This window comes from Trachypithecus francoisi, unplaced genomic scaffold, assembly GCF_009764315.1.
Source record: "Trachypithecus francoisi isolate TF-2019V2 unplaced genomic scaffold, Tfra_2.0 Lachesis_group10, whole genome shotgun sequence".
NCBI classification, from domain to species: domain Eukaryota; kingdom Metazoa; phylum Chordata; class Mammalia; order Primates; family Cercopithecidae; genus Trachypithecus; species Trachypithecus francoisi.
The window spans coordinates 106998979-107013087 of NW_022681455.1; the positions used below are offsets into that span (position 1 = coordinate 106998979).

At 54.7% G+C, this 14109-nt stretch overlaps 1 protein-coding gene, 1 long non-coding RNA gene and 1 pseudogene across 3 annotated transcripts in view; 1 reads left to right on the forward strand and 2 right to left on the reverse strand.

Moving 5' to 3' along the window:
• The window catches only part of BEAN1 (brain expressed associated with NEDD4 1), a 73490-nt gene that overhangs the window by 53985 nt on the left and 5396 nt on the right, over positions 1-14109 (forward strand). The window contains exons 4-5 of one of the 2 annotated variants that reach the window (XM_033218678.1): positions 2690-2840; positions 8053-8086. In XM_033218678.1, coding sequence (XP_033074569.1) covers positions 2690-2840; positions 8053-8086 — 185 coding nt within the window. Of the gene's footprint in view, positions 1-2689; positions 2841-5785; positions 8002-8052; positions 8087-14109 lie in introns of those variants that run through there. The other variant, XM_033218677.1, reaches the window with a different exon arrangement.
• LOC117087907 lies at positions 1942-6450 on the reverse strand. Its single transcript, XR_004438943.1, has 6 exons — positions 6369-6450; positions 4780-4911; positions 4154-4260; positions 3040-3181; positions 2526-2683; positions 1942-2018 (listed from the first exon to the last, which is right to left on the reverse strand). It is a non-coding gene; the product is annotated as an uncharacterized LOC117087907 (long non-coding RNA).
• On the reverse strand, positions 8199-11293 carry LOC117087904 (annotated as a pseudogene).

Sequence of the window (14109 nt, forward strand, 5' to 3'; positions counted from 1 at the left end):
CCTGTAATCCCAGCACTTTAGGAGGCCGAGACAGGCGGATCACGAGGTCAGGAGATCGAGACCACCCTGGCTAACACGGTGAAACCCCGTCTCTACTAAAAACTAGCCGGGCGAGGTGGCGGCGCCTGTAGTCCCAGCTACTCAGGAGGCTGAGGCAGGAGAATGGCGTGAACCCGGGAGGCGGAGCTTGCAGTGAGCTGAGATCCAGCCACTGCACTCCAGCCCGGGCGACAGAGCGAGACTCCGTCTCAAAAAAAAAAAAGAAAAGAAAAAGAAAAAGAAAATTCTGTAATTCTGTTCCATTTTGAGCTTTAAGAGAGATCTGGTGGCTGACTCTATCTCTGTCACTTGCTGCAGGTTTAGAGCAAGTGACTTCACTCTTGGTCCCTTCATCTGGTGGAAGGGGTAACCACTGCTCTCCTCCCACAGTGGGCTGTGAGGTAGATGAGATCATAGAGATTGAGCACAGCAGGTCCTCATGGGTGCCAGTTCCTCCTCCTCCCTCTCCCAGAACCTGTCAAGGGGCAGTGAACTTGGAGTGATGTTAAACAATGAACCAAGGTATTGGGGTAAAGAGGAGGTTTCACCTTAGTGAAGTGGGAGGCAGGGCTTCCGGATTCCTGGACTATTTGGGTCTGCGCTGACAGGGAAGTCAGGAGAGAAGGGAAAAGAAGGGATTTGGGAAGTTCGAATGGGGGTGGAGGGTGCTGGTTTCTTTCCAGTTGTTTCTCAGGAGCTCTGCCCAGCTGCATGTCTCAGGTTTGGGGTCTGAGCACCTTAGGGCAGCCTCAGTTTTCCCAAGATGCTCCCCTCTGGGAAGTCCAAGAAAAAGCAGCCCAAGAAGAAAGGGTAGATAGCAGTTTGCTTCAGCCCTAACAGCTCTCAGTGCTGCCCACCAGTCAATCCACTCAGGTCCAGGAAGCAGCCCTGACTTTCCCCAGGGATCCCTGTGTGACCGGCACACCTGCTGCCCTGCAGGTGGAACCCTCCCCTGAACCCAAAAACCCTTCCCTGGCAATGCTGGCTGGTGGGGGGAAGGGGTGCCTGGCACCCGAGCCCAGCAGCCCTGGTTCAACTTCTAGCCTCACCTTGTTGCTGTGTGCTGTTGTCTTTCCTTAGTTTCTTCCCTAAGTTCTTCCAAAAATTCTGTCTCTCAGCTGATGCCCAGAACAGGAGAAACAAATCTCATTTCAGCTCCTTTTTTACAGCATGTTATTGACTTCATTTCTCCTAGTAGAAAAGTAATGTGTGTTCATTATAGAAAACCTTAAAAATATAGACAATATAAGAAAAGAAATATAAAGAAAGAAAGAAGGGTCATGATCCTGTCATCTGGACAGGGCCACCATCAACGTGTTTGGAATATTTTCTTCTGAGAGCTTTCTCGGTGTCGGTATATAACCCTGGAATTGTACCAGTAGATATCGTTTCATATCTAGATTCTTCCACTCACTATTATATGAAGAGTGGGAAAAAGAGTTTAGGGGAGTGGGAAGAGCAGTCTTTGGGTTTATACAGACTGCATAAATTCCAACTCCATGCTTCACCACGTATGTGACCCTGAGCATCAGCTTCCTTGTCTGCAGAATGGGGATGGCAACTGCGCCACTCACAGCAGAGAAAGGTTATAGCTCCGCCCCTGATGTCAAGCCCCGCCCCCAGAGGGGAGGAGGCACCTGGGAGCCCTGGGCTGGGGAGACCTCGTGTAGGAGCCACCTTTGCAGGTCCCACTGTTCCCATCCAGGACTACGCCTGTCAGAAACTAGGCTGTAGAGAACTTAGCAAGGAGGAACCAAGACACCTAGCTGCCCTCCGGCCCAACCACTCACTGTGCGTTGTCCTTCAGCAAGTCACTGATCCTCCCGGAACTTCAGCTGTGGAATGAGAGGATTCTGCTCCAGCAGCATTTCCTAAGCAGTGTTACTAGGTCTAAGAAAGGAAGATTCTGAGGTCGAATGCTGGACAAGCACAGTTAAATGTGTTTCTTAGCTGCAGGACTTTTCAGAGCCTTTGATGTACTGATACATGGTAAAAAATGCAGAGGAGAATGCAGTGTGGGGAGGTGCCAGACTCATCATAGATGCCCCTTTTTTCCCCCAAGATACCTAAAGGGAATTGATTGTGGTTGGGGTGGGGGAGGGCTGATCCCAGAATTCTCTGCAGTCCTCGTTCCTTGCTACTCTCCTCCCCATTTTCCATGCCCAGCCCAACTCCACAGAAAACACTCTTCTTTCTTATCTCCCTCCTTGGAAAGCTATTCAGTTCCCTCCTCCCAGCCTTCCCCTCTTCCCCTGGTTAAATCCTAGACAAGACTCAACTGTAGCAGCCCCTCCTCCAGTAAGCCCTCCCTGACTTCCCAACTGGTCAGGCCTGCCTCTACTTCCACAGTCCCAGTAGGACACGACACACTGCCCAGTACTAGGCTATCCCCAAGGCAGGCTGCCACCACCTTGGGAGCTGGCCAGGACAGGGCCAGCTCTGCTTCCTCTCTGTATCCCCATGCCCAACACGACAATGGCACTCACATTCTGGAGCTGTCACTGATGGATGAAGGCAGCTGCGATTGGCGAGGAGAGGAGTGGTCAGGTGGGGAATCAGAGCCTTCATGGCCCCAGGTAGACCCACAGACCCATGAGGACCATCCCTGCATGCTGGTCTGAGGCCCAGGCCGGTGGTCTGTTCCCTGCAGTGTCGGACGGGCACACATACAGCCGCTCAAGCCACAGGATGCGCTATGCCTGCAGTTCCTCGGAGGACTGGCCCCCACCCTTGGACATCAGCTCTGATGGGGACGTGGATGCCACGGTACTCAGGGAGCTGTACCCAGATTCTCCACCAGGGTAAGGAGGCCATGTGGGGAAGGGGGCATTAGAGGATGGGGCCCTGGACACAAAGACCCCCTAACTCCATCACGGGAAAGAGTGGCACCTCTCCACATAGTATAAATCCAGAAAACAGCTGCTCAGTGGGCATGGCCATCTCCTCCCCACTCCTGACCAAGTAGGTCCCATTGAGGCAGTGTGACTTAGCAGATGTCACCTGGAAGTGCTAGGAAAGGAAGAGACAAGCCCAGCTCCTCAGGCTGCTGAGTAGGTGTGCCAGGAATGCCCTTGCAGTTTCAGGGCAGGTTCTATGGCAGCTGTCCTGAGCTCCCTGGGGATCTGCTCCTCCAGCTGTCTCCCTGGAGGTGGGAGGGAAGGCCAGAGAGTATTTGGCTATTTCAGTGGTCATGGGACCAACTTCCCCTAGGGAAAAAAAAGTTCATTTGTGTTTCTATAAATAACACCAGGACTAGGGGGGAAAGAGGGGACGAGCCCATATGCCGACATCTGATGGCCCCAGGTGCACTCGCTCTGGAAACTCTTTCTTGTATGATCATGAGCAAGTTACTTAATCCTGCGGTGCCTGCTTCTCCATTGCTGAAATGTCCATGTAATACCTGCCCCGGCTGGGCATGGGGGTTCACACCTGTAATCCCAGCACTTTGGGAGGCTGAGGTGGGCAGATCATGAGGTCAGAAGATCGAGATCATCCTGGCTAACACGGTGAAACCCCGTCTCTACTAAAAAATACAAAAAATTAGGCATGGTGGTGGGCCCTGTAGTCCCAGCTACTCGGGAGGCTGAGGCAGGAGAATCGCTTGAACCTGGGAGGCAGAGGTTGCTGTGAGCTGAGATCGCACCACTGCACTCCAGCCTTGGTGACAGAGCGAGACTTCATCTCAAAAAATAATAATAAAATAATAATAATAATAATAATCAAATAATAATAATAATACCTGCCCCACAGGATACTCATGAAAATAACACGGAAGTGCCGGTAAAATGCTCAGCAAGGCACTGGCTCTTCCCGCCAGTGGTGTCGTTACTATGTCGAGGCCACAGGTGATAAACTATCCATGCTGAGGAGGACGAGGGGAGGGGATCAGGGAGGATGGGCTGACACCGGAAATCGGCCTTTGTCAAGCGTGTGTGGTGCTTGGGTTGGGAGGAACTGGGACCTTCAGAGATATAGAGGAGGGTGTGACCAGCAGAAGGCACAGATGATCAAAGGCCCAGAGGCAGGTGAGCTCGCGTGTGCCACACTACAGAGGGCACAGTGGGGTTTGACCTCTTCTCCCCTTCCCCTGCCCTGGCTTTCCAGTCAGACCCACCTGGACGCCGCCCAGGTTGATGCTCTCAGGCATGTCACTGTGGCTCTCAAGGGCTCCATTTCTTCGTTTACGAAATAGGGACAAATAACCCTGCTTCCTGGGTTTTCCTGGAGAGGAAGATACTGTGGGTATCTGGGGATGTGGCTCAGGGTTAGACCTGAGCCCTCGGTTCCTGAGGCCATAGCCTGAGGACACAGGCACCTCCCCCAACCCCTAGGAGTCAGTGGCTCTAGCCTGTGTGGGGAAGGGCCAGCTGGGTCCCACAGACCAGGAGCTGGACCCCAAGGAGACTGCCTCTGCCCAGTGAGGCTCATCAAAAGGACAGGAACCGGTGGGGCTGCTTCTGATGGAGGTAGAGGCACACAAATGCCCTGGGGGTGCCTGGGAGCAGACTTCTCCCTGAATCAGAGCAGAGCGTTGGGTTGGCCTCAGGCACAAGGGGGTGCCCCAGCTGCAGGCCTCCATTGTGGTCAGGTAACTCCCCCCAGGCTGGTTGGGTTCAGGGCCTGGAGAGGGCTGGGCAGGCATGAGACAGGGGTGGGGAGGGGTGGGGAAGGTGGGGGCAAGACTAGGAAGACAGAGGCGATTCCCCCTCCAAACACACACACACGCACGAACACACACACCTGCTGAGACCTCCCAGGCAACAAGGTCTGGCTGAGCCCGGGGTCTCTGTGGTCTCATCTGCAGCCACCAAGGCAGAGACTGGCCTTAGAGATCAAGACGGGTTCCTCTCAGAGAAGTGGGGGGTCATGGAGCTAGAAGGAGGGAGTTATGCCCTCAGCTCCTGGGGACCCCAGAGACAGTGGCAGTGGGAAGAGAAAGGGACAGGTGGAGCTTGTGGCCAGGAGGGCCCTGTGCCTGTGATCATGCCCCCAGGAGTGGCTGTGTCCAAACAGCCCTCAAGGGCTGCTCGAGCAGTCCCCTCCCCATGGGGAGCTCTTCTCTGGAGGGCCTTTGGCCCCCTCCTGCCAGCCCCCCTCAGGCAGATCACCCATCCGTACTCGAAGAGGGAAAGGGGTCAGAGCCTCCACCATTCCCTGCTAGGAGACCCGTCCAGCCCTGGATGAATGGCCCGTGTCCTCCCCCTAGCCCTTCCACCTTCACCCCTGCCCCAGGGGCTCCAGCAGGGGTGATGCAACCAGTCCTTTCCAGGGCAGTGGGTGCTTTTTTGCTCTGCACCTGTAGGTTCAGAGGGGCCCAGGGGATTCTTTCCTAAACTGAGAACGGGAACTTTGGAGTGGCTGGAGACCAAAGTGTCTTGTAGCCTGAGGTTGGTCCTACCCAGCCCCCGCACACCCAGTGCGCTGCAGGGAGATGCTCCGTAGACAGTGGTCCCTGCTGCTGCGAGGCTTGCGAGGCACCACAGACCCAGGGCAGCTCAGTGTTCATACGTTGAGCTCACACCGCACATGAGGGCTGAGTCAGGTCCCGAATCCAGGTCCCAGGGGTTCTGAGGTCCCCCTCTGGAGGTGGAGGGAAGTAGTAGGGTTTCACTGGAGCCAGCAGGGACAAGGCCCACCCTGGTCCACAGCCAGGTCAGCTTGTCACTGCAGATAGACACCCAGGCCTTTGGGAGAGACCCAGCCCTAAGGCCTAGGTGGGGCACTGAGGGAGCCTCTTCTCTTGTAGCTACGAGGAGTGTGTGGGGCCAGGGGCCACTCAGCTGTATGTCCCCACGGACGCACCGCCACCCTACTCTCTGACTGATTCCTGCCCCTCGCTGGATGGCACCTCCGACTCAGGCAGCGGCCACAGCCCCAGCCGACACCAGCAGGAGCAGAGAACCTCGGCCCAAAGTGGCCTCCACACGGTCTCCATGGACACCCTTCCCCCCTATGAGGCTGTGTGTGGAGCCGGCCCCCCATCGGGCCTGCTGCCACTGCCGGGCCCAGGCCCAGGGCCAAGGGGCTCCCAGGGCTCACCCACCCCAACCCGGGCCTTAGCCTCTGGCCCAGAGAGGATTGTGTGAGGGACCCAGCTGGCCGGGTCCTGCTGGTCCCTATGGGCTGAACCACATTCTTTAGGCACACAAAGGCATGCACACACACACACACACACACACACACAGAGATGCACTGGTGACTCATACACACACAGACCAAACTTGTATACACACAGACATCAACACTGACATACCCCGTGTACCCACACAGATCTAGACATGCTCCACGTGTGTGTGCACACACAGGCCCACCACAAACACAAAACCCACCGGCAAAGGTTTCACAGAATGTGGAGCTCTCCTGGCCTCCCGTCCCTCCTCCCGGCCTGTTGGTTGTGCCTCTGTAGACAGCGCTGCGGGGAGAGAGGCGAAGTAGGAAGTTGGACTTTCTCTTCCCTCTCTCAGGCCCGTTTGCCCCTACCCTTGCCAGCAAGCTGTGCCCAAATTCTGATTCTGCCTCTGGAAACTGCTGGACCATCCCAGGTCAGCTGCCTGCCCTGACCCCTACCCCAGGGCCAGCTTGTCCTCCTGGGAGGCGGGACAGGCCCCAGTGAGGTTCCATTGTGCGCTGTGCCTATCTCTCGATTCCAGGGCAGATGAGCCACAACATCACCACCCTGCCACTTACAAAGTGGGGGACCCGGGTCTGGGGGCTCAGGTGCAACCTGGAGGCCTTCACAGCCCACCAGGCCCCCTCCCGACCCCAGTACCCTCAGTCAGGTGGTGCTAGTAGAGCCATCTCCGAAGCTGCAGGCCCCAGGTAGATGGGCAGGGCCCTTCATGGGTGTGCAGTGGCGGTTCCCTCGTCAGACCAGCCACTGCCCAGGACTGAGGGTCTTCAAGGAAGACGAGGCCATTGTCCTTCTCCAGGTGACTTCACTGCAGTGCTGCCTGGGCACCTCTCTGAGGCAGAGAAGTGGCCCCTCGCTCAGTCCCTGCCCGGCCGACCACTGTGGCCTGCACACGAATGGGTCAGAGCCAGATCCCAGAGCTGGTGCTGTCCTCCTAGGTGGCCGCTCATAGCTGGGGATGGTGAGTGAATGTGTTCCGGCCTTGCCCACATGGGTGTTTGCAGAGACAAAATGAAGGGGATATACTCCCCATAAATACCACCTTGCCACCACAAGAGGACCAGAAGGCTACTCGGCCTTGCTGCCACAGAAGGGGATTTGTAGGGTCAGCCTGGCCGCAGAAAAGCTGGCTCAGATCTTGACCGAGAAACCCCAGTGATTTCCATCAAAGACCACGCAGGTAATGGAAGTGGTTCCTGAAGACCCAGCCCACCGAGGGTGGCAGCCAAGCATCTTTGAGGAGTGTCCCCGCCAGCATCGCCAGCAGCCATCACTCTGCCTCCCTCCCACCTCTTGTCCCCCATCGTTAAACAACAGCACCCAACCCAGCCTCCCCACATTTCTGTTCCTGTAATGAAGGGCTAAGACGATTTAGTAATCTCTTTCTTAAGCAGAGGAGTGGCAAGGATGGCAATCTGTTCTGGTGCGGAGCTGAAAGGAATCCACCCAGAGGTTCTGTAGCATCCTGCGTGCAGCCTCCTGGAGCCCCAGACTCCACGTGGCGGGGGGACTTGTTTACAAGCAGTTCTGACCACCTTAGTGGTGTACTGTTTTCTAGGCAAAAAATATCTGTCTGTTGTACTGTATAGCCTTTAAAATGCTCCAGGAATGAGACTCTTTTAAGAAACACATCCTGCTTCTGCAACTCCAGAGAGTGCTGGGGGAAAAAAAGGGATAAAAATTCCTACCTACTCATCAGTGTTTGAAGGATGGAGCTGAATCCTTGTTCCGGGACTAGGCAATGAATAAGCAACAATGTATCTTTTCTGTGTTCAAAATAAATATATCATATCAATAAAATGTAGCAAGAAGTAACACTTTGAGAGAGTGCATAAGGGTTTTTTTTCTTTCTTTCTTTCTTTCTTTTTTTTCTCTTCAGACAGGGTCTCTCTCAGTCGCCTAGGCTGGAGTGCAATGGTATGAACATAGCTCACTGTAGCCTTGAACTCCTGGGCTCAAGTGATCCTCCCACCTCAGCCTTCCAAGCAGCTGGGACTACAGGCATGCACCACCACATCCAGCTAATTTTTGATTTTTAACTTTTATAAAGACAGGGTCTCACTAATGTTGCCCAGGCTAGTCTCAAACTCCTGGTCTCAAGCGATCCTCTCACCTCAGCCTCCCGAGTAGGGTTTATACCTTCTGAAACTTGTAAGGAAAGGAAACACTAAATAGCAACAAAATAAAAATACACCTCCAGCTAGCAATCCCTACCCATTCATTACCTCTCAACGTTAAGCACCACTGAAGCCTTGTCATTTTCCTGTTGATGTGAATATTTGGATAGTCAGTGCCTTACAGGAGTTGCTTTTTTTTTTAACCTCACTGAAACTTGACATCATTTCTCTGGGATATGGCTGGTGTAACGTTACGAGGATGGGCCATCAACTTCAGGACCTGACTCTAGGAACTTCAGAGACTACATGTTTCACTCTAACAGTGGTTGGTTTGTAGCACTCTGATGGTCTGTACTACCGGGAAAGAGAGGAAAATGGCAATGAGACTGAAATGAGCTGTTGTCTCGCCCTCTGCAGGAACTCCCCTCTTCCTTTCCATGCCCTCCACAAGACCACGGCTTGGGCTATTAATCTCTTGGAGGACAGAGCCTGGGCCCCTTCCTCTGTCACATTTCCCTCCCACCAGAACTCCAATAGAGCCCACTAACATAGTCCTAGGCCCCTTCAAGTGCCTTGAAAGTGGGGTGCAATCCAAAATTCAAATAGTCCATTCATATAGTCCTAGACCCCCAAGTGCCTTGAAAGTGGGGTGCAATCCTGAAGGAGGGTGCAGCGGGGGGAAAGACCGCGAAACAGGCTCATCCACAAGCCAAGGCTGGCTCTGACACGGTCACCACCCCGACTCTGAGCCCACACTGCCACCTGCCGGCTCCCTGCTGCCACTGTTCAAAGTGAACAAGTCGGGTCCTGAAGAATGAGGAAGCCCCCTTCTATCACCTTGAAACACATTACCCACCAACACTCATAATTGCAGACAAAACCTGTCATTTTAGTCCTGGGCTTTTCTTCCACCCTTGAGATGTTCCATAAGGTTTAACCCATTAACATCACCATCCTGCCACTTACAAAGTGGGGGACCCAGTTCTGGGGGCTCAGGTGCCACCTGGAGGGCCTCGCAGCCCACCAGGCCCCCTCCCGACCCCGGTACCCTCAGTCAGGTGGTGCTAGTAGAGCCATCTCCGAAGCTGCAGGCCCCAGGTAGATGGGCAGGGCCCTTCATGGGTGTGCAGTGGCGGTTCCCTCGTCAGACCAGCCACTGCCCAGGACTGAGGGTCTTCAAGGAAGACGAGGCCATTGTCCTTCTCCAGGTGGCTTCACCGCAGTGCTGCCTGGGCACCTCTCTGAGGCAGAGAAGTGGCCCCTCGCTCAGTCCCTGCCCGGCCGACCACTGTGGCCTGCACACGAATGGGTCAGAGCCAGATCCCGGAGCTGGTGCTGTCCTAGGTGGCCGCTCACCCCCGCCCCACCAGCATCTCTCTCTGGACACAGCCTGACACTTATATCACCTTCTCTGTATGCAAAGTAATCACTCCTCTGTTCTGAACACCACTAGGCATGGCTCCCGTGCCACCTCTGTGCTCTGGGGCTCCACCTCCCGGGAAAGAATGCAGAAACTTCCACAGTGATGGTATCCAGCCATGTGTGCCACCAACCTGAACCACCCCACACCAACACCCAGCTCCCACCACAAAGGCTCAGGATCCCACAGGCCTTTGGGACTGTCACGCTCTTGGCTTTTCCTGCTCCTCCATCCACGACATGCCCTATGCTGTTATGTGTCACATAGGACACCATATTCGAGGTCCTTTGCACATTCCTAAGAAGATGCCTCCTGTCTGTGCCAGGGGCCAAGGAGAACACCCCGGGTACCTGGGCTCATCAGAGGCCCACGGAGATGGAAGGTGAAGCTGCATCACAGGACGGTGGAGACAGGAGCATCAGGGCCAGACCCTGGGATGAGGATGTGGGTGTGAGGGTTTGGTTAGGGAGGCGATCCCAGGAGTACCAGATGGAGTGAGGCAGGAAACAAGGAAGGCAAGGAAGCCAGTGAGGGGGTCACCAAGCAGGTCACCACTGCAGGCCACTGAGTGCAGTCCCACTGGTGACTCTGAGAGACAGAGTAGAACGCACCTTGAAGTGACGCCCGCCCTCGGGTGGCAGACATGGATTGTTTGTATCCTGATGTTCAGCAGACATTTTTGGAGGCTGCCCCTTGGAGAATGTTCATTCCTGCCCCTTGTGGAGGCGAAATGAGCTCCTCCGGCCAGAAAAAGTCTTCAGGCAGGGGAGTCACTGCTGGCGATGACACCATCATGATAGTCCACAAGAGCCATCATTGGGTCCCCATGTATGGGCATAGCGAGGTCCCAGGTCTCTGCACAGCACTCCAGCAGCTGCTGCCACACACAAGAAACAGGCATCACCCAGAAGAGGGCAGAAAGGGGGTTGATACAAAGTAAGGCTCTTCACAGCCACCTTGGGGAGCATCCGCTGTCACACTGGCCAAGCCCGCATGCACATACACACACTGGGGCCCCTCCCACCAAGTTCCTAGAGACACCCCTGGCACACACTCACATGTAGCATCCCCTCAGCTCCACCTCCTGTGGTTTTGTGGATATTTGCTCAGACAGCTTTGGTGCACACACACTAGTGCCCTTCTCACTTAGAGCTTGTGCATGTACACACTTGGTGTCGCACACTCCAGTGCCACTGACACTCCCACTCAACTGTTCCTATCTGTTGATACTAGCGGTATCCTATCCGCTAATACCCACCTGCATGTCCAAACAGGCTCTGGGTATTAGTGGTGGAGAGACAGTAAGTTTCATCGTCTGAGGAAGTGAATCTTCTGTCCTGGTCTCTGCTTTGCTTGACCCCACATTGCACCTCCTCGGGGCCAGAGGAACTCTCTGGAGCCCAGGAATGGCTGCCTAGATTAGACTGGATATCTCTGGACTTGGGGGCTGGGCAGATCTTTACCCCCAGGGTGGCAGCCCAGTTGTGCCAGCCCAACATGTCTCCAAGAAATCCAAGGTTGCAGGTCCTCAGGCCCTGCCGTCCCCACCTCAGTCATGCCACCACTGACCATCCCCACCAGCATGATGTCCTCATCCCTGACTCTCTGAATGGCTGTGGCTGGGATTAAGGTCTCTGTTATTTATTTGTTTGTTTGTTTGTTTGTTTTTGAGTCGAAGTCTCACCCCGTCGCCCACACTGGAGTGCAGTGGTACGATCTCGGCTTACTGCAACCTCCATCTCCCAGGTTCAAGCAATTCTCCTGCCTCAGCCTCCCGAGTAGCTAGGATTACGGGCACATGCTACTGCGCCGGGCTAAATTTTTGTATTTTTAGTAGAAACGGGGTCTCACCATGTTGGCCAGGCTGGCCTTGAACTCCTAACCTCAGGTGATCTGTCTGCCTTGGCCTCCCAAAGTGCTGGGATTACAGGCGTGAGCCACTGCACCCAGCCGGAATTAGGGTCTCTGGCTGGCTGAGCCTGGGTCATACCAAAGCAGTCCCTGCAGATGTCCCATGCCTCCACCTCTCCTCCCTGCCTGCCACTCTGTAGAGGGTGAGGAGGAGGAGCCACATTTGTCTCTCTTGGAATGAGTTTTGCAAAGAAAAGAGGGGAGGAGGCTGGAAGAACTGGAGACACACAGATGAGCAGCCTCTGCCATGTTCCCTTGACAGGGCCAGGTCCTACCCCTCAGATCTCAGTCTGAGCGATGACCCCAAGCCACAGATAGACAATGATCTGGGCAGTGAGTGAGGGCAGGTGCTGGGGCAGGGTCAGGCGGAGAGTGGTTGCTAAACAGGGCCCATGGCAAAGAAAGGAGGAAAGAGCAACAGCCTCCAGACAGGCCTGAGGGCTCCAGGCTCACTGGACACCATCTTGAGTCTGTGCCAGCTCTTTCCCATGGTTGCCATAGCAGGGAGGGGGCTTGAACCAGAAAGGCCCCAGCCAGCTGCAGGGAGCCAGTCGAGCTCCACACCGAGGGCAGTCTGTGACTTGTGGACTTACAAGACTCTCCCAAGGAATACACTCACCCATAGTGTATGGTTACAGTTTTGTTCCTGAAGAGGAACATAAATTCGGGCAAAAGGCCAAGGTATGAATCTATGCAACTGGGCCTGAGACTCCACTCCAGGCACTGACTTCTCCCCAGGACAATCTCACCATGGGCTCCTGCTTCTTCTCCTCCTCCTCCTTCCAGCCCTTCACTTCCTGGGCTGTCCCCAGGGACCTGAGTCATGCCTCCCAGACTAGGGGCCTGGAACTGTGGCCCAAGCTGACTCCTGTCCAGGCGGTGGGCCCAGCACAGAGCCCAGGAGGGTTACAGGGTAGATAATCAGCAGGAACTCCCAGCTCAATTATGAGAGAAATGGTGCTTCCTGCCAGTCACGCATAGACTTGATGACAGTAAGTGCTGAGTTCCAGACATGAGACCCTCTGCCCAGCCAGCATCCCCATCCAGGTCCTCCTCCTCACCCTCTGCAGAGTGGGCACATGACCCAGGCTCAGTCAGCCAGAGACCCTGTGGCCTCTGAGCTCCTAAGTTCTGCAAGGAACCTGGGAGCTGCTGTGAGTGAAGGCTGAGTATGGGGACCCAGAGGTCTGGTTTCTCTGCTTCTGTCATCAGCTCACTATGTGAACTTGAACCAGGCCTCAGGACCCCCATGCCCCATCAGCCCACTTAGGCCACAGCAGCCCCTGCAGATCTCCCGTGCCTCCACCTCCCCTCCCTGCCTGCACTGTTCCCAAAGCCAGTCACAGTGACAGGCAGAGAGGGCAGGTTCTCACGAAGTCAGTCACTCCCCCAAGGACCCAGAAAATGTGAACAATGCAATTAACACCAAATCCAAAACAGTTCAAGGAGGCTGTAGCAATCCAATGGGAACGAGCAAGGCTGATTCCAGCACGAGAGGGCAGGGCAGGGGTGTTTCTAGGCACCATGCCCAGCGTTCTCACCCTCACTGTCTCAGCCACCCTGGGAAAGATGAGGGTGGCTGGCAGTTCACAGGCATGACAGGTTCCCCATGAGGGGAACTGAGGACTAAGATGTCCAGAATGAATGTAGTTAGTAAGCAACCAAAAGCAACAGAAGAATCCCAGTGTGGACAGGGTTGGGGGGGGCGGGCCTTAGAGTATACCAATTTGTGAAATTTTGGCTACTAACAAGAAAAAAACAAAGGCCATTCCAGGCCTCTCCCCAGGGAACAAATCTGCCTGGGGTCAAAAAATGAGAGAAAAAGAGAGAACCTTGGCCTGGTGACTATACTCTATAATACAACTCAGGGAGGCCAGGTGCGGTGGCTCACACCTATAACCCCAGCACTTTGGGAGGCAAAGGTGGGAGGATAGCTTGAGCCCAGGAGTTGGAAAACAGACTGAGCAACATAGTGAGGCCTTATCACTACAAAAAAAAAAAAAAAAAAAAAATTGTTTTAATTAGCCAGATGCTATGGTGTGTGCCTGTAGTCCCAGCTACAGGGGAGGCTGGGACAGGAGGACTGTTTGAGCCCAGGAGGTCAAGGCTGCAGTGAACTATGACTGTGCCACTGCACTCCAGCCTGGGTGACAGAGTGAGATCATATCTCAAAAAACAAAAAATAGGCCGGGCGCGGTGGCTCAAGCCTGTAATCCCAGCACTTTGGGAGGCCGAGACGGGCGGATCACGACGTCAGGAGATCGAGACCATCCTGGCTAACATGGTGAAACCCCGTCTCTACTAAAAATACAAAAAACTAGCCGGGCGAGGTGGCGGGCGCCTGTAGTCCCAGCTACTCCGGAGGCTGAGGCAGGAGAATGGCGTAAACCCGGGAGGCAGAGCTTGCAGTGAGCTGAGATCCGGCCACTGCACTCCAGCCTGGGTGACAGAGCAAGACTCCGTCTCAAAAAAAAAACAAAAAATAAAAAGAA